This window comes from Oryctolagus cuniculus, chromosome X (assembly GCF_964237555.1).
Source record: "Oryctolagus cuniculus chromosome X, mOryCun1.1, whole genome shotgun sequence".
Lineage (NCBI taxonomy): Eukaryota > Metazoa > Chordata > Mammalia > Lagomorpha > Leporidae > Oryctolagus > Oryctolagus cuniculus.
In genome coordinates, this window is record NC_091453.1 from 83,182,791 (window position 1) to 83,207,253 (window position 24,463).

A 24,463-nucleotide genomic window follows, 5' to 3' on the forward strand; every position below is an offset into this window, starting at 1 on the left:
GTGTGCACTTTCCATAGATGTGAAAAAATATTTTGACAGCATTTGTCCTGGGTATTTCATTTATGTTTGAATGAAGTAGGTTTATTTTTATGCTGGTGACTTTGCAAGAAAACAAGGCCGGGAGTGGCATTTCCTCAAAGGCTAAAAAGAGGCATTACCACCACTACCACTACTTGCCAGGGGATTTATAAAGCATCTTGAGGCTCAAGGTTAGTATAGGAGATACGCCAAGCTTAGGAGAAGTTAACATAGAGAGAATGGTGAGTGTTTTCCCTCCTTTTAGGCAGCTAGTACAACAAAGTAGTTCAGATAGTAACCCCTAGTGGTTGGGTAATGATGTCTTCAATGATCACATTTTGGTTCATCTGTTTTCTTTGTTCTGGTGAGGGTTGGAATTGAAATAAAAAATCCTTGAGGGAAAAGCTATTTTTATAATTCAGCTGGGGTGTCCTTGTCTTTGGGTTTCCCATTGCATCAGTCCCTTTGCCTGGCAAGATAGCCATGATAGTGCTTTGTCCTTTAGATGAAACGCAGAACTAAGGACATGACTACTGGTGCTTATTAAAGATTCCTTGCTATTTTCACAAGAGTAGGGGCGTTAGACTCTTGTCTACCGGCCAAATTCTAAATCGGGAGATTACATTCTGCTTTCCTAAATTCCCCTAGCAGAAGCAGCCATCCATGGTATCCTACTTGCTTCCTGTGCTAAACTGTTGTGTGATGTCATAAAACGGCTCTGGTTATCTACTCTAGGAGTGATCATTGTTTTTAGTGGGATAGGGAGCAAATTGGTACCTATTGTTTGCTAGTGTATTTGGTCTAGTTTCCAACAAATTAAAAGGTAGGCTGTAGAAATTTAGGAGAAAGTATAAAACAGACCAAAACACTAACAGTGTACCATTCATTGTGGGGTTTTTATTTTTTAAAACCAATCTGCCTTCCTGTCTGCAACATAGATCAATAAATGCATTGTTTACTCCACTAGCAACTGACACTAAATTATTATTCATAATTATTAAAAATAATTAAAAATTTCAAACATGAAATCACACACCACAAGCCAGTTAACTGTCTCTTTTGTCTTTAGGCTGCATCTACCTTTCCTGGTAGATGACAGCTGGTGTATTTCATACAATGTTTTTTGAAGGGGATTCTTCATCTTGCCTTGGTAACATATTTAAATGTTTCCAAATCTTTTCCACAAAAAACCCTAAGTTCTTATTTTTGTTTAACCTTATTTCCAACTACTATAGTTCAATGACACTACTGTAAATTTATCCATCACTAAACCTTGTTACGATATATTTGCTATTGAGAAGCAGTACGGAACAATGGCATAGTCTTTTGAATCAGACATATCTTCATTCACCTCCAGGATCTGTCACTTTCTAGGTGTTATGATGTTGGGCACATTACTGCTGAGGGCTAAATGAGCAACTCAGAGCATCACTGTGAAAGTCAAATGAGATAATACATTATTTTGAAGGATTGTGGGGGTAAGATGAGGCATGATACTGAACATCTAAATCATGCCCAATACATAGTAGCTATTTTTCTGATTATATACTTTTTTTCTGATTATATACTTATATACTTTTGCTGATTATATACTGGCTTAACTTATAAACCCTGAGAGTTGGAAGCATGCTTCCTGTGTGTGCACTGCACTTCAACAGAAGTAGTGTTGTGAACATAGTATGGTGCAGAAGCTCAAGGTTTACTGAATTTTTTATTTTCTATCTATTTGCCAAACCCCACATATTAGGAGCAAGGGTCACGATGACAATCTTGTGCTATTTCCAATTATACAGATACCTGACTTTGCCCAGATGTTTGCTATGGGGTAGACACAATGCAAATAACTTATATATGCTGTTTCTACTTCTATTTCATTTCTATAGATTTTAATATTTGACTGTTGTCATTTTTCCCATTAAGCTGTGTATTAGGTGTCCAGAATGGCAGTGATTCAATCATGTCTCTTCATCCATTCAAGCATTTTTAATTGAAAAAAGTTTAAAAATGAATACTAAGAATTATATATAGCAGAACAAAATCTTTCAGCTTGTGATTAAGTACACTACCTGCCCTATTCACCTGTAGGATCTGTGCACTACAGATGTATTTTGAATTGTTTTGTTTCCAAGCCAAAACAAACAAACAAACAAAACAACCTGAAAGCCCACCGCTGCAATTCTCAAAGTATGAACATACTTTGAACCAGTGAGGTGCTGCTTAGAACTTTGGTTTTTGCTTATAAACGTTTTCACGAGGCTAGGAGGGGGGAAGTTGGAGGAGCAAGTACAAAATATATAGATTCAATCAGGCTTCAAGATTTGTCGAGAGGAAAGAGTGTTTTTTTTTTTTTTTAACCTCTATTCTCGGAAAACCCCTGGTGTGTGCTTAGGTTGCTATTAAAGGCACCGCAGCGTGGCCATTTCCCTGACTGCTTTGTATGTACTTTGCAGAGGCAGTCTCAGGTGTGGAGCTCCGAGCACCTGCTTGCTCTCACTCCAACAGTTCAGAAGCCAGCGTATTTGAGGCCGGGTGGCTCAGGTTCCATGTAACTGGGCTCAAGTGTCACTAACACTACGTGCAGCGAGGGTCACCGAGCTGTGCTTTGGGACTTGGATGCTTACTCTGGACTTTTCTCCTTTCTTTTCCCCCGACACTAGCTTCCCTTTTCTCTCCTGCCTTCCCGGCCATGCCTCCCCCCCCCCCCCTTCCTCCTCCTCCTCCTTTTTCCCTCACTGTCCACTGTCTCGCTCTCTTTCTCTTCACCTTCTTTTCTATTCGGCTTCCTATCTTCCATCCTCTGCGGGCCACAGGCAAGCATTGGGTCTGGGGCTGCTGCTCACACCGGGAGCGAGTCGGGCGGGACAGGACAGGCGCTAAGCGCTTGGCCGAGAAAGCGCGGAGCGCGCGCCGAAGCGAGTACGCGCGCGGGACAGCCGCGTGGCCGGGCAGCGGGCTAGGAAACGGCCCGCGCGCGCGCGCCCCGCGAGCCCCCAGCGCGCCCCCGGCGGCCGGGGCCGCAGCGTGCTCGCCCCCGCCGCCAGCTCGCCTCACTTATGGGTCGGAAGCGCTGCGTGGGGGAGACTGTTCCAAGATGGCGGCGGGTTGCTGCGGGGTGAAGAAGCAGAAACTGTCCAGTTCGCCCCCCTCTGGCTCGGGTGGCGGTGGTGGCGCCTCCTCCTCCCACTGTAGCGGAGAGAGCCAGTGCCGAGCTGGGGAGCTAGGACTAGGAGGCGCCGGTACGCGGCTCAACGGTCTGGGAGGTCTAACCGGAGGAGGTAGCGGCAGCGGCTGTACCCTCTCTCCCCCCCAGGGCTGCGGCGGCGGCGGCGGGGGGATCTCCCTGTCCCCACCTCCGAGCTGTGGAGTGGGAACCCTACTTTCCACCCCGGCCACCGCCACCTCTTCCTCGCCCTCCTCATCGTCTGCCGCCTCGTCCTCATCGCCAGGCTCCCGGAAGATGGTGGTGTCAGCGGAGATGTGCTGCTTTTGCTTCGATGTGCTCTACTGTCACCTGTACGGCTACCAGCAGCCCCGGACCCCCCGGTTCACCAACGAGCCCTAGTGAGTACCGTGCCCCCGGCCGCCCTCTCCCTTGCGCTCGGGATGGGGCTCAGAGTTGAGGGAAAGTGCGAGTCCGCCTCCTCGCCGGCGGTTGCCCCTGCTCCTCTGGCTGCCCGAGTGCCCGGAGCTACTCGACTTCAGAAAGGGCACCCCGCGCTTTCTACCTTATGAGGCCAGCACCCCACACTTGGAGCAGGCTGCTGCCGCGAGGGATTGCCCTAGGCTCCAGAGGTGTTCGCTCTCTCTTGGCAATAACTTCTAGGAGTTTGGCCCCTTTACTCTCTCTCTCTCTTGCCACCCTCCACCCCACCTCACTTTTGGAGATCTGGATTACTCCAGGTGTTGACCTCTCCTCACTCAGGGTTTCCATTGCCCCATGTGAAAATCCCGCCGCTCTTCCCGCCCCCTGGACTCTGCACTTACAGAGCTAATTTCCCATTGCCGCGTGAAAAATAGCAACTATCCAACTTCTGTTCTGTTAGTGATGGAACTCAGCTCCGGAGCTTGTTAGAAGGTTACCCATCTTTTCCTCCGGGTTTCCTTGTGCCGGGAGTGGGGGTGTTTGAAAACACATATTCCCTTACTACCTATTTTCATCTGAACATACCCATTAAAATGTGTCTCTAGCGAAGTGAGCGCACCGCCGAGCTTCCTCGCATTTGAAGAGACCTTTTTTTTTTTTTATTCTACTGTCTGGGTAATAGCTCATTCAAAGAGAGCTGTCCTCTCATACCACTGCCAGTTTGTACATTAAGCGTGTATTCGCTTTTGTGTTGATTTCACTTTTAAGAAATCTATGTTATACTCGAACGATCTGAGAAACAGTTAAACAGTCCAACAGTACATGTGTAGGAATTTTTATGGCTTCTTTTGGTTTTGTACTCTTATTTATCCTTCAAGTGTGTGGTTGTAATTGCTCAGAATAGCATTGTTACAGCTGAAAGCTCCGTTAATTCGAATCCTTGTCCATTTGGATATGTGGTAGATGGGGGAGACACACACACTCACACACACACACACACGGTGTGTAAACTGAGTGTAAACTGGCTTTTGAGTTAAATCCTAGACAGAGTGTAAAGACCAAGAGAGAGCAGAATGAGAAAAGGGGTGATTGTTTTTATTACGAGTACTTTGCATCAACAAGAAAAATAATAGAGAAAATTTTCAGCAAAACCTGTACCGAAGAGTGTCAACCCTTTTTCTACTTAAGACAAATGCTCCTTATCCTTCATGTCGTAGATACCTGGATTGATATTTGTTTTAAAATTATGTTTTTAAATTTGTGAGATTAGAGGATAAAACTACTGGATAAGTATATAAACACTTCTGCCTAGATGAAAAATATTAATATGTACAGTGGAAATCACAATAAAGTGTCCTGGAAAGTGTGCATTTGTATTCTTTGGCTTTGATGCTTTAAATGTCTTTAATTTTGTATGACTCTTCTGTGTTCTGAGCATTTTCTTTGAGACTTGGTTCATCTGTGAGTATTGGTTCATGAGACAAGCATGAAAGGGCAACAGGCAAATGCTTTGTCAAATAAATTATCTTTCTAAATTTTATAATGTTAATTCCAGGAGCTTAAATTCTGAATCCACACCTTTACTTAGCCACTTTATTTATTTATTTTTCTGGTTAAGAAATAACATTCATTTTGAATAGATGGGTACATAAAGAAAAATCTATGAAGTGTTTGTTAGCTTGTCACTTATTTGTGACTTTTATGCGTTCTCCTGGGTGTCTGCAATACATAAAAGCTAGTCCTGGGATGAGAGTTAGGTGGCTATGCAGTCATGGGATGCAAAGATTCACTGTTGGTTAGTTCTTGAGCTGTTACATGAGTTTGGCAAAAGCTGATTTAGTATTCACGCTCCATTGCTCCAAAACATATGAGAACACACTTTTAGAAGGTGCTATTTTCACACATTTTAAAGTGAGTTTGGGTTAACTGAATGACTGTAAGAAGAATTTTAAAAGGAAAGTGAGCTTGACCAGTTCATATAGAAAAGGCTTTAGGAAATGCATTTTAATAGTGGTCACTTGCCACACATATTTAGCTATGTACTTCTCTTCTAGTATCCCAGCTGCTGGATTTCTTTTTCAAGGAATCAAACAGCTACATAAGACGCTATTCACTGTGAATATGCTGAATTGGTGGTGGAAGAATAATAACTATTATCATTTAGCAGGCCTTGAATGTGTCATGTATTCTACAAAACAACTAATTTAGAGTAGACACTGAACATGACCAAGTGGAGAGTGAAAGTTCACTTAAGTGGAAAGAGGAGTGTGTCTTATTTTCATTTATCTTAAGCTTATTTTTGCGGTTTACTGTGGAAAATTCAAGATTTCTTGATTGTAGGAGTGAAATAACTACACACTTTTTTCCCGTTTTACATATTTAAAGGCATTGTCTACTTATTAGTGTGACTTCGTTGCTAGGTGCCCTAAGACATAGACATGTTGGGTTTTTTTTGTTTTGTTTTGTTTTCCTCGAACTTACTAGTTTTATGTCAAAGAACAGTGTGTTTCAGGTCCTTTATCTGTTCACCAGAAGATGTGCTTCTGACCATTTCAAATTGCCATATGTAAAAGCACACTTTCATCTCCTGGGATATGTCTGTCAGAATGTCTGTAAGTAGTGAAGTCTGCCTTTTTCGGTTTAGAAGTTCTAGATCTGTTTGTCACCCTTCCATCCAGAAAGGTAATACATGCAGTTTTTATAATGCATATCTCCCATGAACTTTTTGAAGATCTTGCGTATATGAACAGGTCGTGTGAATACAGTTTCTTCATTGTTGATGCTGTTTTTTTGACTACTCCACTGCAGACAGCATTGTATGGACACTTTGTCCACAGACATAAGGGTCAAGACATGAGAAAAACAACATTAGGTGCATTTTATTTTTTCAAATCTTGGTTCTATATTCCAGAGAGACCAAATAGCCATTTTATAGGAACCTGTTTGCTGTTGAAGTATAAAGAGATCCACGGTGCCAGAGCAAGTCGTGTTCAACTTGGCCACACATTGGAATTACTAGGAAGTTATTAAAAACATGGAAGCCTGGGTCCCAGCCCCAAATTCTGCATTAATTCATTTAATGCCTGGGGCCTTGGGAATCAGGATTATTGAAAGCTCCTCAGGTGATTTTAATGTTCAGCCTACGTAGAGACCATTGAGACCCACCGGTTATATTCTACTAGGTCTTTCTCTTGAGACCTGGACTAATTTGGTAGGTGGTAGTTCCTTGGAATCCATATTTTGTGAGCATCTTGGGTGATTTTGATAAACAGTTGGTTTGGAAAAGACTTACAGAAGTCACCTAGGAACTTGTTAGAACTATAGGCTCTCAGGCCCCACCCCTCAGACCTGCTGAATTAGGATCTGCATTTTAACAAGCTCCCCAGGTGATCTTAGGCACTTTAAGGTTTGAGGAGGACTGGTTCTCAAACTTTAGCATACCTCGTAATCTCCTATAGTGCTTGTGAAAACACAAATTGCTGGGCCCCTTTCCCAGAGTTTGTGATTCAGTCAGTCTGGGGTGGGGCTGTGAATTTGCATTTCTAACAAGTTCCCTGTTGGTGCTGATGCCACAGTTCCCAGGACCACATGTTGAGAACCACTGGGCCAGAGAGAAGTGAGGAACTGAATTAGGACTTGAGTGACTGCATGAGAATGGCATTTTTTTTTTTTTACTGCCAGTTTCCAGAATAAAACTTCCTGCTATGTCGCTATCCTTTATCATGTTCATTCTAACTTAGTTCTGGGGAGATTGAGTGCTGCCAAGAGCTCAAGAATCTGAGGTTCCTGATGGCTTTAGCTCAGGAAAGAGCGATGGAGGGGAGAGAGAGGTTGACTCTTGGAAACCTGTGGTATGATTTTAGTATTTTTACAGAAATTATTAAATGTGAGGAGTATATCTTAAGGGTTAAAAGCAGCACAAATGGGGTATCTTAAAGTGAGTTGTATTGATTTTGGTAAGTAAAGCCCCTTTTCTTCTCATAAAAATGCTTTTCATGATTAGCTCACTCAATAACATGTTGTGATAAGATTTTAAAAGCTCTTATTTATGCTTATGCTTGCTGGATTTCATTTAAGAATTTTCCTCATTAACAAAGAAATATAAAGGGATCCTGTTAAGGCACTTGGATTGTTCAGCCTAACATCTTTAACACTGTGTTGTATGTCACATACCATGCACTTTTTGTTTTAATCATCTTACCACCTTTGAAGTTAATGTAATGGTACATTTTATATAGACTGTAGCATGTAAATTCTTTACTATTAAGTGACAATAAGTGTAGTTTTCTATTGCAGTGAATAAAGTGTATTTTTAAAAAATCACTCTAACCTGTAGATTTTAGGAAATTAATCAGGTGTTTGAACAGTTAACTCTTCTTCGTAATATAACAATAGTTAAATTACTGTTTTTCAGACAGCTTGGGAGGAGTTAGGTTGTGTTGGGGGAATAGGCACTCTGTGTCACCTAAACAATAACAATCCTGTACTATCAAAAAGATGATTTGATAATGCAGCTCAGGTTAAAGTGAAATTAGATCAGCATTTTAAATACAAGCTAATATATTTTTATTGTGTGGGTTTTTTTCATGAAGATCAGAATAGCTGGAAGATTATTCTACTAGGCCATAACAGATTTCCTTATCCATGCCAACCTAATAGTACTAACTACTATTCTCTGACTATAATGTATAGTTTTTCTTCAAAAATAAAAACATTGAAAAACTGATGTGCCTTTTTAAAGGTCCAATATGATTGTATTTTCAACAATGTTGATTTACATTGGAAGACAATCCAATGTCCTAGGTTACTGACAGGAAAGAAGACAGGCATGCCCCCTTTGTCATTTTTGCTGTAAAAATCTGTCAGTGACTGAAGTGGAAGGACGTGGAAATATAAATTACAAAATTATTTTTATATCTGTGGATAAAGGTGTATATAGCTCAAAATATATTTAGTTAAAATGAAAAATTCAATGCTTAATTTACTTTTCCCCATATGGCCAAAGAGAGTGATAATCTAGTCCATAGTTTTTCTTGCTTACAAATTGTTTTTGTGTTGCATTCAGGTTCTAGTTAGCTGGTAGCAGCCAAGAAGGAATCACTGCTGGGAATTCTCAACCCAATAAGAATAGACACCACTACTCAATAAGTGAAAAATACTGTTAACCTGTGCATGAGTTATTTTTCTAAGTATACGTTTCTCAGAAAATACCATTCACATGGCTATCTTCTGAAAACTGTACAGTTTTGAAACTGAGTTTATGTTAATAAAACTGAACGCTTTTACTGCAATGGATTATATTTTTTAAGTTAGTTTTGTGCTTCCCATCGATAGATAATTTTGCTTTTCGAGAATGTGTATGTGTGAAACACTACATCTTGTGTAATGAGATTAGTTAAAGTTCCCAAGTTTTCCTGATTTCAATAGGCGTTATTCTGTTCTCTCGATGTCACACATGCTTGCCTGTTTTAAAGCAGCACAATGACCAGGGCTTTTACATTTAAATTTTCTTAAATAGTCTCTTTTTTCAAACTTGTGTAATAATGTCTCTTTTTGATACTGTTCTGAATCAATTAAGCTAAGTAAGTGAGGAGCAGCAGTAAAACCCAGCGGCTGCCAAGAATGGACCTTCAGTGTGTAAGCTGTCTTTCTACATCAGTAATTGGACAGTTGCTCACAGGACACTGGAGACAGTGTGGGAAGCCAGTGGGTGTGTAGGTGGGAAGAGTAGACTTCCAATAGTAAACATATTTGGAGTGGGGCTTCTGTGTTTAGTGTTGCCAAGAGCAAAAATGACCCACTAATGTATGTGGTATAAAGAAAAGAGTCCAAAGACCAGAAGTATGGTGTAATAGTATAGTTGGTCGAGTGGAGCTTATTTTATGTTTGGTTCAACTATAAGTGGCATCTTTTATAGCAAGTGTGGGTGTATTTTCTACTACAGCTCTTAATGTCTCATACTTTCAAACTTGCTCAACCTTAAAGATGTTAGTGTTGAATTGCTGAGTGGAAATTATATGTCACTGGGAAAAACCCTGTTTTTAAAAAGCATATGCATTATGCTGAGTTCTATGGTTGGAAACCTGAGAAATTAAAGAAATAGTCCTTAGAATTTCCAGTCTTGTTCAAGACTGTAGATACTAACGTTGCTTAAAATACTTAAGAATATGTATAATGTAAATGTGATTGTAGATGATCAAGATACAGATAAAAATGCATAAGCATGGAGATGACATGGAATAAAAGAGCGATCAGAAAGAAGACTTGGGAGGGGATCACTTGAGCCAAGCTTTTAAATGGACAAGGTGCAGAGATTATTGGTGAAAAGCGTATGACTAGTAGATCTTTTAAGTCTGACTTGGTTGCTCTGAAACCGGTTGCGCTCACTGCCACACCCTTCGCCACAGTACTTGGGGATTCCCAGCAGCTGTCTTCAGTCAGCAGCTTGCACTCTCAGCATTCTCCTCAACACTCCCTTGCTCTGGTCTCACAGATCATAAAACTTCGAGCAAATCAAAAGTAGCCTTTGTATTGCGGACCCTCTGCGAAGGCTGGATAAGCGATTTTGCATCCGATTATAGTATTGGATTAAGAAGAGGTTAGTGAGGCCATCGTTATGGCGTAGAGGGTAAGGCTGCTGCCTGTGATGCCGGCATTCCTTATAGGTACCGGTTTCAGTCATGGCTGCTCCACTTCCCATCTAGCTCCCTGCTAATGGCCTGGTAAAAGGAGCAGAAGATAACCCAAGTACTTGGGCCCCTGCCGCCCACATGGGAGACTGGGAGGAAGCTCTTAGCTTCAACCTGAGCAAGCCCTGGCCTATGTGGCCATCTGGGGAGAGAACCAGCAGATGGAAGATTGCTCTCTCTGTTTCTTCCTCCCTCTCTGTAACTCTTTCAAATAAATAAATAAATAAATATCTTTTTAAAAAGACAATAGTATTTGGCCGGTGCCATGGCTCACTTGGCTAATCCTGCACCTGTGGCGCCGGCACTCCAGGTTCTAGTCCCGGTTGCTCCTCTTCCAGTCCAGCTCTCTGCTGTGGCCCGGGAAGGCAGAGGAGGATGGCCCAGGTGCTTGGGTCCCTGCACTTGCATGGGAGACTAGGAGGAAGTACCCGGCTCCTGGCTTCGGATTGGCGCAGCGCCGGCTGCACTGGTCATTAGGGGAGTGCACCAACAGAAGGGAAGACCGTTCTCTATGTCTCTTTCTCACTGTCTATAACTCTCTCTCTGTCTCTCTCTCACACTGTCTAACTCTGCCTGGCAAAAAATAAAAAAGACAATAGTATTTGTAGAAGAGTCCTCTAGAAGGTGAGAGTAATCAGAAGGTAAGGAAGACTAGCTGGACTTAAGATTATGAGGGCAGTAGGAAAACTGGTATTGGAAAGTGGGACAGTCATGCTAGGGGCAGAGTTTGTGAATCCAGGAATGTTGCAAAATTAAGAATTGGAAAACATTGTAGGCATTTGCAGGGACTTGTGCTCAAGGCCAGGTTTTGTGTAGGAGTGGAAAGATTGCAGCTCACCTGTTTTTTTGGCTTCCATCATTGCCTCTTCTCTTCTTGGCTTTGTGCCTAGCTATTCTTGTGTTCAGGATAAGTTTGTTAAACAGCTCTGTTAGAATGGCTGTGAAATTTGATTACAAATATAAGAAACCTCCATAACCCTCTCTTTACCTATTCCCAACTGTCTCTAATTTGGGAGAAAGGAGAAGACATGTTGGTTTATAGAATGTGGATCAAGTATAAAGATAGCTGGGATAGATTTTGGATGAAGACCTGAAATTAGATGACTACACATAAGAGACATTGCTGAAAAATCTACCAAATTCCCATTGACATGGGATGTGAAAAGGAGAGAGGCTTTGAACATGATTCAGAGTTTTTAGAGCTGAGGAGAAGGAGGATGGTGATGGCACTAAAAAGAAAACCTGAGGTTTGAGGAAATGAGAAGTAAATGGTTGGGCAGGTGACATAAGGTTTTTAATATGTATTGTTCCAAGTATTGACAGTTATTAAATGATATTTTCTTTTGAATTAGCAGAACCATAGAGCAACAAGAGAGCCATTGTGATGTCTTGGTTGGCCTTTTGGGATCATCTCTGGCCTCTTTTCCTTATTTGTGACTTTGAACTCTTCAGATGGCTAGAGATCAGTGATAGTTTTCAGCTTTATATTGCTAATAAAAATATCTGACAGAATATTGAGTTTTTCTGATGTAGATTTAAACATTTTCTCAGTCTTCAGATTTATCCATTTGCAATTTTTGTATTTCCTTGTGTGTGTATCATAGTAGTGCATTCAGCGAAATAGAGCCTTGTAGAGGACCATCTTAGGAGCTTGCAGGTTCAGAACTTCAATTAAAGGAAATTTCTGAAGAACTAGAAGGGCTTTCTGGTACTATATTCTAGATTCTGTGACCTCGGGGTTACAAAGTGGCATAGATTGCATCAAGCTGAATCTATTTTGCAGCTTTGCTCAATACTGAAGGACAGATGCTATCAGTTGAGAAGATCAGCCATATTGTTTTATGATCTTTGCAATCTTCAGCAGATGGACAAATATGAAAATTTTTTCTTTGAGTCCAGGCCTACTAATATTAGGTTTTTTTTCAATAAGGTGTGTGATAGTCTTGATGATTCTTGCCTTTCCTCTATCTGTTTCATTTTACAGATAATCCACACTGTGACCCAAAGCCACTTGCAATGCTGGGAGAGCACAGTTGACTGTATTATGCAATATCCTGCCAGAAGATGCTGACCAGCTCTCTAGTAATGGAAACTAGTGAGATTGACTTCATAGTCTATATAGTTTGCCTTGCCATTCCATATACTTTCAATGTGATCTGTAAGCATGTGACACATAATGCTAGTAATGTATCTTCTGTTGGGATCTTGGATTGCTGCAAGGTGTTAACGTCAGACTTTCTGCTTTGCTTCAGGTGCTAGTGAATCTTTGAGTCATTCTTTCAGAATGGAATGTATGAAAGATTGATTTTGGTGCTGTCAGACTAGGGGTCCCACAGCACTGTGTCTACTTCAAACAAATGCTCATGTGTTAGTCACATTAGAATAGTTTTCTTCCTGTGACATCATTATTGCTTATAGTAGCCTAATGACTACAAAGTTAAGTATAGTTGTTTTGGGATACAAATAAATTAGATAGCTGGTACAACTTGGATCTCAATATATATGGCATTGTAGTAAGACAAATACCCTGTGTGTGCTGATTCTGAACAGCAGTGAGGTAAGTGTTTAGACTATGGGGGCCTTTTAATATTATTTTGATTTTTAAAGATTTATTTATTTGAGAGGCAGAGAGAGAGAGAGAGAGAGAGAGGTCTTCCATCCACTGGTTCATTCCCCTTGTGACCACAATGACTGGAGCTACGCCAATCCAAAGCCAGGAGCCAGGAGCCTCCTCCAGGTCTCCCACGTGGATGCAGGGTCCCAAGGACCTGGGCCACTCTCTACTGCTTTCCCAGGCCATAGCAGAGAGCTGCATCAGAAGTGGAACAGCCGGGACTCAAACCAGCACCCCTATGAGATGCCAGCACTGTAGGCAGTGGCTTTACCAACTATGACACAGTGCTGGTCCCCTTAATATTCTTTATTTTTTAATTTATTTGACAGGTAGAGATATAGACAGAGAGAGAGAGAGAGAGAGAGAGAGAGAGAGGTCTTCCATCCACTGGTTCACTCCCCAGATGGCCGCCACGGCTGGTGCTGTGCTGATCCGAAGCCAGGAGCCAAGTGCTTCTTCCTGGTCTCCCACGTGGGAGCAGGGGCCCAAAGACTTGGGCCATCCTCCAGTGCCCTCCCCGGGCCACAGCAGAGAGCTGGAGTGGAAGAGGAGCAACCGGGACTAGAACCTGGTATGCATATGGGATGCTGGCGCTGCAGGTGGAGGATTAACCAAGTGAGCCACAGTGCTGGCCCCTTAATATTCTTTTTTATATGGTAAGTGTAAGATGGTGTTAGTGATTCATTCACTAAAAAAAGAGTCTCATGAGCTCTTCTGAACATTTGCCATGTTCGAGTAGTGCTCTAAACACATTTCCTGAATTTCCCCAGGATTCAAACAAACAAGCAAACCTAAAAACAAAACAAATTGTGCAGTGGCTTCCTTTGCATTAAAACCAAACCAAACCAAACACACTTGCCAAGAACTTTACTAGGAACTTGATTTTGTGGAAAACTCTTTGATGTTAGGAGTAAGTGTAGGGCACTCAGTGGTTAAAAATTTTTGTTCAGTTCATGGATCCATCTACCCCCACACTTCTACTTGTCAGTTCAAAAAAAACCTCACAAGAACAAATGGGAGTGATGTTGCTTCTATTTCTCTGACACTAATGAGGTGATATGTGGTTTGTGGTATGTTTTACTCCACAAACTCTTCCAGCTATTGCCCTGTCTGGCAAATTGTTTTGTAGAAATCCACTCTCTCACACTGAAAGCATTGGCTATGTAGAGAAGGAGAGTCCTACAGGGCTGGAATCAGGAATACAGGGCACATGGGAATCAGGGAAGGGGAAAATGAATTGTAGTAAAATGAGGTGAAGCCTGAATTTAGGGCAGAAGAGGGAGAGTGAGAACATGGTCTGGAGAACAGTACTTGGAGAGGCATGTTTTATATTAAACAAATTTAAATGGCCCTCTCAGAATCGTTGATGCTGATACTGTTTATTTATTTAGGGGGCAGGTATTTGGTGTAATGGTTAAGATACCACATGGGGTTCCCACAATCTGTATCAGAGTGCTTGGTTTGAGTCCTGGCTTCTTCAATTCCAATCCACCTTCTTGATAATGTGCACCCTGGGAGGAGCCAGGTAATGGCCCAAGTACTTGAGTTTCTGCCACTCAAGTAGGTGACTTGCATTGAGTCCAGGTTCCTGGCTTTGGCCAGGCCCAACCTGGCTGTTGTGGGCCTATAGGAGAACCAGCAGATAGAAGATCTCCATCTCTTTCTGTGTTTATCACTTTCTGCCTGTCTGTATGTTTCTCTCTCCCTTCCAAATAAAATGGAAATAAATAAAAGTAAAAAACCATTTATTCCTTGAAATAACAAATGGACAGCTCAAAATTTCATAATAAAAGAGGACCTTCTATGGATCCTCTGAGTACTTCCAAGAGACCACATTGCCAACTTTGTGGTGTTATCAGAATGAGGCCTCTTATATCAGTTTGAGAGCTATGGCACATGTAACCTTGGTATACTATAAAGAACCTAAATATCTCTGGTGATTACCCTTACTTTCTTGGCTTGTCTATGATCATAATAATAAATCTTCAAGCATGGGGTTGTTGCTGTGGTGTAGTGGGTAAAGCCGCTGCCTGTAGTGCTGGCATCCCATTTGGGTACCAGTTCAAGTCCCAGCTGCTCCACTTCCAATCCAGCTCTCTGTTATGACCTGGGAAAGCAGTAGGAGATGGCCCAAGTGCTTGGGCCCCTGCATCCGCGTGGGAGACCTGGAAGAAACTCCAGGCTCGTGGCTTTGGAGTGGCACAGCTCTGGCCATTGTGGTCATTTGGGGACTGAACCAGCAGATGGAAGACCCCTCTCTCCCTCTCCCTCTGCCTCTAACTTTACCTTTCAAATAAATAAATATATCTTAATGCCTGAAGATTTTTAAAGATTTATCTTATTTTCAGGCCTGTGTATTTATGTATTACTAGTCTCTACCTAGATATATGAAATTTCTTTTATATAGTTTGCTCTCAGTTATTCTCTGCTACAAAGATAATGGAACAGACAACATTAAAGGATACACTGAACCATAATTTCTAATTGGCTGCAGACTGCAATCATGAGAACGCAGATATCTCTTCTGTATCTTGTCTCAAGTATCTTTTTCTAGGATCTGTGATGGTCAATCTAATTGGCAAATTACATTCTCACAGATAGCTGGAGTGTCAGCCAGTTTTTGATTAATAAGTTTGTTTAGTCATATACATGTATGCTGAAATTTGTTTATTTAACTTTTTATTTTTATTGTGCTGAAAATGTATCATGAGATCTCTTTAATTTTTAAGTGTACAATATAGTACTAAAATCATAACCACATGCTGAGCTTATTTTTTAAAGGTACATAATAGTGGCTCTACCTAAAGCCAGTCATTTTTCAAGGAATTTTGGGAATCTTTTAAAAATTAATCTTATAAGCATGCATTAAATATACACAGAACTTATGTACATGACAGTCTATTTAAACTTTAGGGTAATTATTTTCCAAATTTTTTAAAATTAGGATTAAATTAAAGGAATTAGGACCAGAAATAACCATTTTGAAATGTGTTTGAAACTGATAGCATTTCAGTTAGTATTTGATCTCATACTTATCGTTTGCTTTATTAGTATGCTTATTAAAGTCTACTTGTATTTGGAAAGAGCTTGGCTTTCTACCTTTCATTGTTCATCCTCTGTTCTTTAGGGCTTTCTCATAAATGTGCTAATATAATATGGGAGATTGGGCAGGCCATTGCCCTAGTGGTTAAGATGCCCACATGCTACATTGTAGTGCCTTGGTTTGAGTTCTGGCTCCAACTCCAACTCCTTATTCCACCTTCCTGCTAATGCAGACTCTGAGAGGCAATGGTGATCGCTCAAGTAACTGGATCCTTGCCATCCATGAGGGAAACCTGAAGGGTGGCTTCTGGCTTTAGCTTGGCACATCCTTGGCCATTGCAGATGCTAAAGGAATCAACCAGTGGAGGGAAGGATCTCTCTTTCTCATTCCTTTTCTTTTCCTCTCAAAACATTTTTCTTTGAAAAAGCAATGAGAGGTCCTTACAAAGTTTATGGAAAATGAGTTATGAAAAAACTATGAATTTCAATTCTTTTGTACCAAAAGCTTATCTCTAATTTCATTTTTTAAAAAACTTTTGTAAGTACTCTATTATAAGGAAATATCTTTTGACAAGTAGGAGCTTTGCTTTTGTTCATCTGCTTTTAGAGGTAGAAGTACTAAGACATTAAAGGAGAGCATTAGTTTTTATAATTTCTGAGGAATATTTCTAAGAAAATGTGTTTTCTAGAGAGTTGGAAAACTGAAAGATAACTGCATAATTGCATATGATATGTAAGGCCTTCAAGACCAGATATAATTATATAAAACCATTTAGCAGTTCTTAAAATTGTTTCTAATACTGTTTTCAGAGAAAACTCACATATAAGTGTGGCAATGGCGTTGGTGAAATAATAGATATTGTCAAGGCATGGGTTTTGAAGGTTGTTTCTTTGTCCTGTTGTCTATACAGTATGAAGTTTTAATTTATTTATTTTACTTGAAAGTCAGAGTTACACAGAAAGAGAAGGAGAGGCAGAGAAAGAGAGGTCTTCCATCCGCTAGTTCACTCCTGAGTTGACCGCAATGGCCAGAGCTGCACTGATCTGAAGTCAGGAGCTTCTTCCAGGTCTCCCATGTGGGTGCAGGGGCCCAAGGACTTGGGCCATCGTGTACTGCTTTCCCAGGCCATAGCAGAGAGCTGGATTGGAAGTAGAGCAGCCGGGACTCGAATCGGCGCCCATATGAGATGCCGGCACTGCAGGCGGCAGCTTTATCCTCTATGCCACAGCACCAGCCCTGGTACTTTGTCTTTTTAACATTACCAATGAATTGTCGTGCATCAGTTTGGATTTGGTAATAGTTTCTAACTTCTTCCATTTAGAGATACTTTGAAGCTCTAAATAAAAAAGGAGAATTTCACCATGATTATTCCTTTCCTTACAGACTTTTTTTAAAAGATTTATTTATTTATTTGAAAGGCAGAGTTACAGAGAGGCAGAGAGAGAGAGAGAGAGAGAGAGAGAGAGAGGTCTTCCATCCGCTGGTTCACTCCCCAGATGGCTGCAAAGGCCGGAGCTGCACCAATTAGAAGCCCGGAGCCAGGAGCTTCTTCCAGGTCTCCCACTTGTATGCAGGGGCCCAAGAACTTGGACCATCTTCCACTACTTTCAGGCCATAGCAGAGAGCTGGGTCGGAAGTGGAGCAGCCAGGATTTGAGCTGGTGCCCAAATGGGATGCTGGCACTGCAGGTGGTAGCTTTATTGGCTACACCACAGTGCCGCCCCCCCCCCCCCTTACAGACTTTTAGAATGAATATTTGTTCAAGTCTCAAGATGTATTTGCCAGTGAGTATTATCTTAGGACAGTATATGTTACACAATGCTTACCTCTTACTTTAAGCTACCATTGTTCTTATTCTGGCTAGTTCTAATGTTTCAGTTCAAGTAGCATAATTGTCATGGGCAGAGAACTACGCTAGGCCCCTTTTTGGGTGTGGGTGAGAGGTCTATAAAATAGGCATGCTTCTTAACCTTAACCCATTATGACCCACCATCCTATATATAGGACACTTATAAAGACTTAAATATACCACTTATGTAACTTTGAAATAAATATGTTGTTGAAATATTTGCAGGGTGGAAAACTTGAGACTTAATGGATTAAACAACTTGTAGTCACATGGAGGAGACAAGATTCATGAAACAAATGATGATGACACACAAAGTATTTCAAAAAGGTCATGGCAAATGTGTGCCATAAAAAACTATGCACAGACTTCAAACATTTTTCTGCGCCCAAATACAATTACGTTTTAAATTCCATTTTCCATGAACTTTTTGAAGTAGTCCCACGATTCTACAGCTGAAAGAGTGATGGAGACAATGAAGGCTGTAGGAATGTGCACAGACTAATTTAGGATGGGTGTATGCAAGAGAGCTTCTCATACAAATAAAGATTCAGGCTGGGTAGAACTTTCATAGGTGGTAAAAGCAATCTAGGCAGGAAAACAACTTAAAGACACAGAGGTCCAAATGAGCATTATACAGTGGTCAGTGGGTACCAATCAAGGCAGACTGAAAGAACTGAGCCAGAAAGGGGACCCATGAGGAGACTAGCTCTCATTTAAGTACTAGGAAATGAAGGTGTACCTGTTAACAATTTTAAACTGTTAGTGGCTTGTGAATTGCCTCTTTCTTGGTAATGTTTCCCTTTTGTTCAGTTAATTATGCCGCAACAGCTCCTTTAATAATGTCATGAAGCCTGGACAAGAGACTGAGAAATAATATAAGCAGGAGTCTGCTGTGTAGACAAAGTGCTTTCATTCATCAATAGACATTCAGCATAAGTCAGTAAGATTAACATTGGTTACAGCACACTTTGCCTCAGCGCCTTCTATGTCCAGTGTTCTCTTTCCTTCTATACTTTAGTATCTCAAATACAAATTTGGAAAAATTGACTAGCTACAGAGATCTGTAATTTTAAATGATATGAACTACTTTTTTCTCCCTAAATTAATGAATAAATTTTACTTGATTATTGAAAATTTAACATAAAGTAGCTACTAGAAATTATGATAATTACATGAGGGTTGTATCTAATTATTGAATAATATATTTTATGAAATTACCTTAAACATAGTAGTCTAATAAGCATGCTCCTTATGGATTTTAACATGTCCTCTTTAAGAGTGCTTTAACTTGGGGCAGGCATTTTGCATAGCAATTAAGCTACCAGTTGGGACACCTGTGTCCCATATCAGACATTGATTCCTAATTCCAGCTCCTGGTTCCAGCTTCTGATATTGCAAACCCTGGGAGGCAGCAGGCTCAAGTAGATGGGTCCCTGCCCCCCTTGTGGGAAACCCAGATTGAGTTCTTAGCTCTAGCACCAGGCCCAGCCCTGGCACCCCATCCTGGCCATTGTGGATATTTGGGAAGTAAACCAGCTAATAGGAGATCTCCCTACTCTTTATGTCTTTGCTGCCAATAATTTAAAAAAAGACTGTTATAAATCTAAGATACAAAATATATAAAAGAACTTTGTTAAGTTTTTTTATACTAAGAAAAAAATTTTAAATTAATTCCCTGAATTACAATAGAGCAGCACATTTTTATTTTATGTTGAGCAATGATTACTCTTTGACGAAAACAGGAGCAAAATTTTCAGTCTTTTAGGTGATGAATTGTCGTTAATTATTTTAAGAAATAAGTTTAGAACTAAAAGTTCTTTTTCAGTGATCTCTTTAAAATTTAATTAAATTTTATTAGTTTCCTCCTTTTATTCTCCAGAACATGTTTCAGAAAGTAAGGAAATTACTTCCCACATATGGGGCCATTCTCTAACAGTTTCTGACCACATAAGCATGAATGTGGGTCAACATACTCAGGAAACAAACAAAAAAACAACATTTAGCTTAATGCACACTAGCAGCGTCTGTATGCAGTTATTTTGTAAGTAAATGAACTCTTCCTCATGGCATCTTATAGAATCATAAATAATCTGAATTTGCATTATATATTGCTATAACAAGGTAAAGAAATATCAGATGTTAAAAATAGTAATAGTGAAAAATTATTGAAGGAAATTAATAAAGACTTGGATGTTGATCTATGTCACATAATAACAAAGACCAAATGAGATCCAACAGTTCTCAGTACAGACCACACAAAGGTCCTTAATTACTCAACATGCTTAAAAATTTGTTAACAAAGGTGGGTGCCCTCCTCAGGGGAGTGGCAGGTAATTTTGTTTATACAGGGTTGAAAGGTTTAGAAGCCAACTTCATTTTTCACATGCTTCAAACAATGTGAATTTAAATAGGCAGTGACCTCCATAGTGTAGAGCACAATTGGGGAAAAAAAGTCAGTGTTTTTCCGTTTTGGCTATGACAAAGGAACAAGAAAATCCTATTTTAAAGTAAAAAATGGGTGTAGGTCCAATGGGTCCTGGTTCCTGTCTGCATTGCATTGCTCTTAGAACCTTTGCTTGTTTTTATTTTAATTCAGTCTGGGGAAATTGAGGTCAGTTCTTACAGAAGAGGACTGGTTTAGTTTGGAAGCTTTCTTTCAGTTTCATGAAGAATTATGTACCATCTCATAATAAACATTCATTAACCCTTTACTAACAAATTATTTGCATTAGCCCAACGTTACCTTTAATGCTTTTGTTTTCTCAGGAATGTTATATTTATTTCAGTTATTTTCACTTTCAATCCCTCTGACCTCAATTTTGAAGTATAAATTTAGGAAGTTCCTTCTCTTCTCCATCCTCAATATAATTTCTCTCTAGAGCTTTGCCGTTTTCAAGTGCATTTGTCTTGACTATCTGAAGGCTTGTTAGAACATGGTTGATAGAACTTTTACCACTTAAATTCTAGTGGTGCTTACCACTTTACATTATCTAGAAAGGTATTTATTTGTCCTGCTGGTTTTACATTTGGGGGAAGTAGTGGAGTGATGAGAATGGGGAACTTGTACATTTACAACTTCTAAGGTTTTTTTTTTTATATTTGAGTATATAAAGAAGGAGTGAATAAATATTATTTAACTGGATCAATTTCAAATTTAAGGCAGCACAAATCTGAAGTTTCTAGAATTTGTTCTATGAAGGTTTCAAAGCAGAAAAATTTATAAATGAGCAGTTCCTAGAACTTATCGGGGCCGGCGCCGTGGCTCACTAAGCTAATCCTCCGCCTTGTGGCGCCGGCACACTGGGTTCTAGTCCCGGTCGGGGTGCCGGATTCTGTCCCGGTTGCCCCTCTTCCAGGCCAGCTCTCTGCTGTGGCCAGGGAGTGCAGTGGAGGATGGCCCAAGTGCTTGGGCCCTGCACCCCATGGGAGACCAGGAGAAGCACCTGGCTCCTGGCTTCGGATCAACGCGATTTGCTGGCCGCAGTGTGCCAGCCACGGCGGCCATTGGAGGGTGAACCAACGGCAAAGGAAGATCTTCCTTTCTCTCTCTCTCTCACTGTCCACTTTGTCCCCCCCCCCCCCAAAAAAAAAAAAAACTTATCGGGAAGTGGGTATCTGTCTCCTGTCTCTCTGTCTGAAACCATAAGGTCTTTATGGATTTGATTTTATTTGTTATTTGGAGACTGGTCTGGCTATATGTATCTGTAGAAAAGGTAAGAATTATGTATTCATGGTTCTCAATGAGGTGTGGCTTTAATCACATGCTTAGTTTTTAGTTCTGTGATTCTATTCCTGTAAAAGATTGGAATGCTTGGAAAATTATTTGGTACTATTTATTTCTTCTTTTTCTACTGTTTTGTTTTAAACCATAGATTCCCATATATTTAGATAGATGTTTCTTTCTTTCCTAATATGTTCGTAGTAGGGGTTTTTAATCCAGTGCTTAAGAATGAGTTGTCAGGGGTTGGCAAACAATGAAAATTTATGAAAAATTTTGAGTGTAAGTATATTTTTGATTTGAAGTTTCATATCTTTCATCAGGTTTTCATAGAAACTTTCAATAGTGCTGGAATCCTAATGGTATTCCAGGATTATCAGCTAACACTAGCTTTAAGTTTACTTCTTACACTGGAGCGTTACAACAATCCCCTGAAATCTGTCCTTGGATTCTAGCTTAGGACCTTGTGACTGTAGGTATATTGGGAAGAAAGAAGCATTTGTCTAAACATATTGAAACCTGTAGCTACATTCTAGAGGATAAATTAAGCCATAGGGTATATGTAATATCTGTTCTTGGATGGTCAGTTTTCAGAATTAAAACTTAGAGTGAAGTCTTTATTATTGAAACGAACACATATACACTATAATGTAGAATGGAAGAGTCACAAAAATAAGGCATGAGACTGTAAAGTAGGTTACGATTTATGGTGGACCATTCATGGAAACTTCACAATTCCTACCTATTCATACTTTTAATCTTCTTTGCCTACAGTGTACTTCAATTGAGAAGTTCAAAAAGTCTAACCTATTGATATTTTGGCTCAGTGATTGTTGACCAATGCCAGTCTTGTGTTAGAAACAAATTAGCATAAAACAAATAAGAGAGAATTGTTATAGAAAACTGTTTTCCATGGTATATATATTGTCACCATAATTGTCACATTTGGAATATTCTAAATTCAGTGAGTATGCTTTCAAAGTGAACATTTTTCCAAAGGCAACATAAGATGGCCAACAAGTATATAAAAAAGTGCTCAGCATCACTAATCATCAGGGCAATGCACATCAAAATCACAATGAGATATCACCTCAAACTTGTTAGAATGGCTATTATCAAAAAGATGAGATAACAAGTGTTGGCAAAGACATGGAGAAAAAGGAACCCTTGTACAAGGTTTGTGGGAATGTAAATTAGTACAGCTGTTATCAAACACAGTATAGAGCTTCCTCAGAAAATTAAGAATAGTGCTACCATACAATCTAGCAATACCCCTCTGGGTATATGACTGAAGGGAACAAAATAAGTAGCTTTAAGTGATTTCTGCACTTTCATGTTCTTTGCAGCATCATTCATAATAGCCAAGATAACTGAAGGGTCCATTGATTGAAAGAAGAATGGATAAAAGCATTGTGATACACACAAACATACATACACACAAACTTATACCAGAATATTATTCAGCTATAAAAAGAAGTAAATGCCATTTGCAACACCATGGATGAACCTGAAGAACATTGTACTAAGTGAAATAAGCCAGACACATAAACAAATACTATGTGATATCACCTATAAGTGGTCTTCAATAAAAATCAGATTCAAAGAAACTGAGTACAACAGTGGTTTCCAGGGTTAAGAATGTGAGGAAAATGGGGGAGATGTTAATCAAAGGGTACAGACTATAAGATATAAGATGAATAAGTTTGGAAGTTCTAATACATAGCAGATGTGGGGATGGAAATACTAGTTAATTTGATTGTTACAATCATTGCACAATGTATATATTTACCAAGCCATCATATTGTGTATTTTGAATATATCCAATTTTTATTTCTCAAATATTTGAAAAAGGTGGTATCTTTCTTTGTTTTTATGGAAATTCTTTATGTCTGTTCTCACATTGATATAATTTAGATGAAGAAAAACAAATTTGAAGAAGCCTGACTCAAGAGTTTAAAAGGTATCTTTGAAGGCACAAATGCTATTTAGCATGTAATTTACCTCATAAAATGTTTCATGACTTCTATTTCATGGATCTGAGTCAAAGCTGAATTCAACACGTTTGTCTTTAACTTATCCAAAATTAATATGTTTTGGCTAAAAACCAATGCTTTTTATGGCTCAAACTATTTCCTTATGTTAATCAGCAACATAAGAAATTTACTTTACTTGGAGGTCTTTTTAACAGAAACAAAATTTTTATCGCTTCATGAGTTATTACTTAGTTTATAATGCAAAGAAAATGACCAAGCCTAGACAGATGATAGGATAGACTCGACTAACTTCCTAATTCATTCACGTGTATTAGCCTTAATGTTTGTAAGATTCATATTCTTCAAATTAATGTCTCAGAAAAATGAAAAATTATTTAATCAAGGACCTTAATGGTTGCTCATAAATTCCTGAGACTGCAGATTTTAAGTCCATTAATTCTGAAGATCTATAATAATAAAAATGTACTCTGCAATATACCTTTCTTGTGTGCTCATTTCATTTTTGTTAAATACATATGGAATAGAACACAGACTGAATAAATTATAGCACTGTAAATATCACTAAGACTACTGTTGATTTTTATGAGTGATTTTCTCTATCTTAAGTATCTGTTCTATTTAAATTGGTTTTCCCAGGAAAGAGCTTAATGATTTTGTAATCTCTCTTATCGTGTTTTATACATTGTCATTGATTCTCAGCATTCTTCTTCCTGCAACATAACCATGTTCTGAAACCTGAGTCCCAAACCCAGAGTCTCATTTACAATTCTAGGTGCTACTTTAAGAGAAGCTGGGAAAGTATTATCTGTTTGGCCTCCCTTCCTCTTTTCTGTCTCTCTGTCACACACACACATAAACACATAAAAGGACAAATAGATTGTTTTCATATCATACTTGCAACTAAATTCATTTCAAGATCCCCAGAACTCTCCAAGTGGAGAACCACTTGTAATAG

At 39.7% G+C, this 24,463-nt stretch overlaps 1 protein-coding gene across 2 annotated transcripts in view; it reads left to right on the forward strand.

Moving 5' to 3' along the window:
* Positions 1-3,039: 3,039 nt before the first annotated feature.
* Positions 3,040-24,463, forward strand: part of AMMECR1 (AMMECR nuclear protein 1) — a 131,221-nt gene continuing 109,797 nt past the window's right edge. For both annotated transcript variants that reach the window (XM_002720194.5, XM_002720195.5), the window contains exon 1: positions 3,040-3,579. In XM_002720194.5, coding sequence (XP_002720240.1) covers positions 3,110-3,579 — 470 coding nt within the window. In that variant the 5' untranslated portion in view covers positions 3,040-3,109. The remainder of the gene's footprint in view (positions 3,580-24,463) is intronic.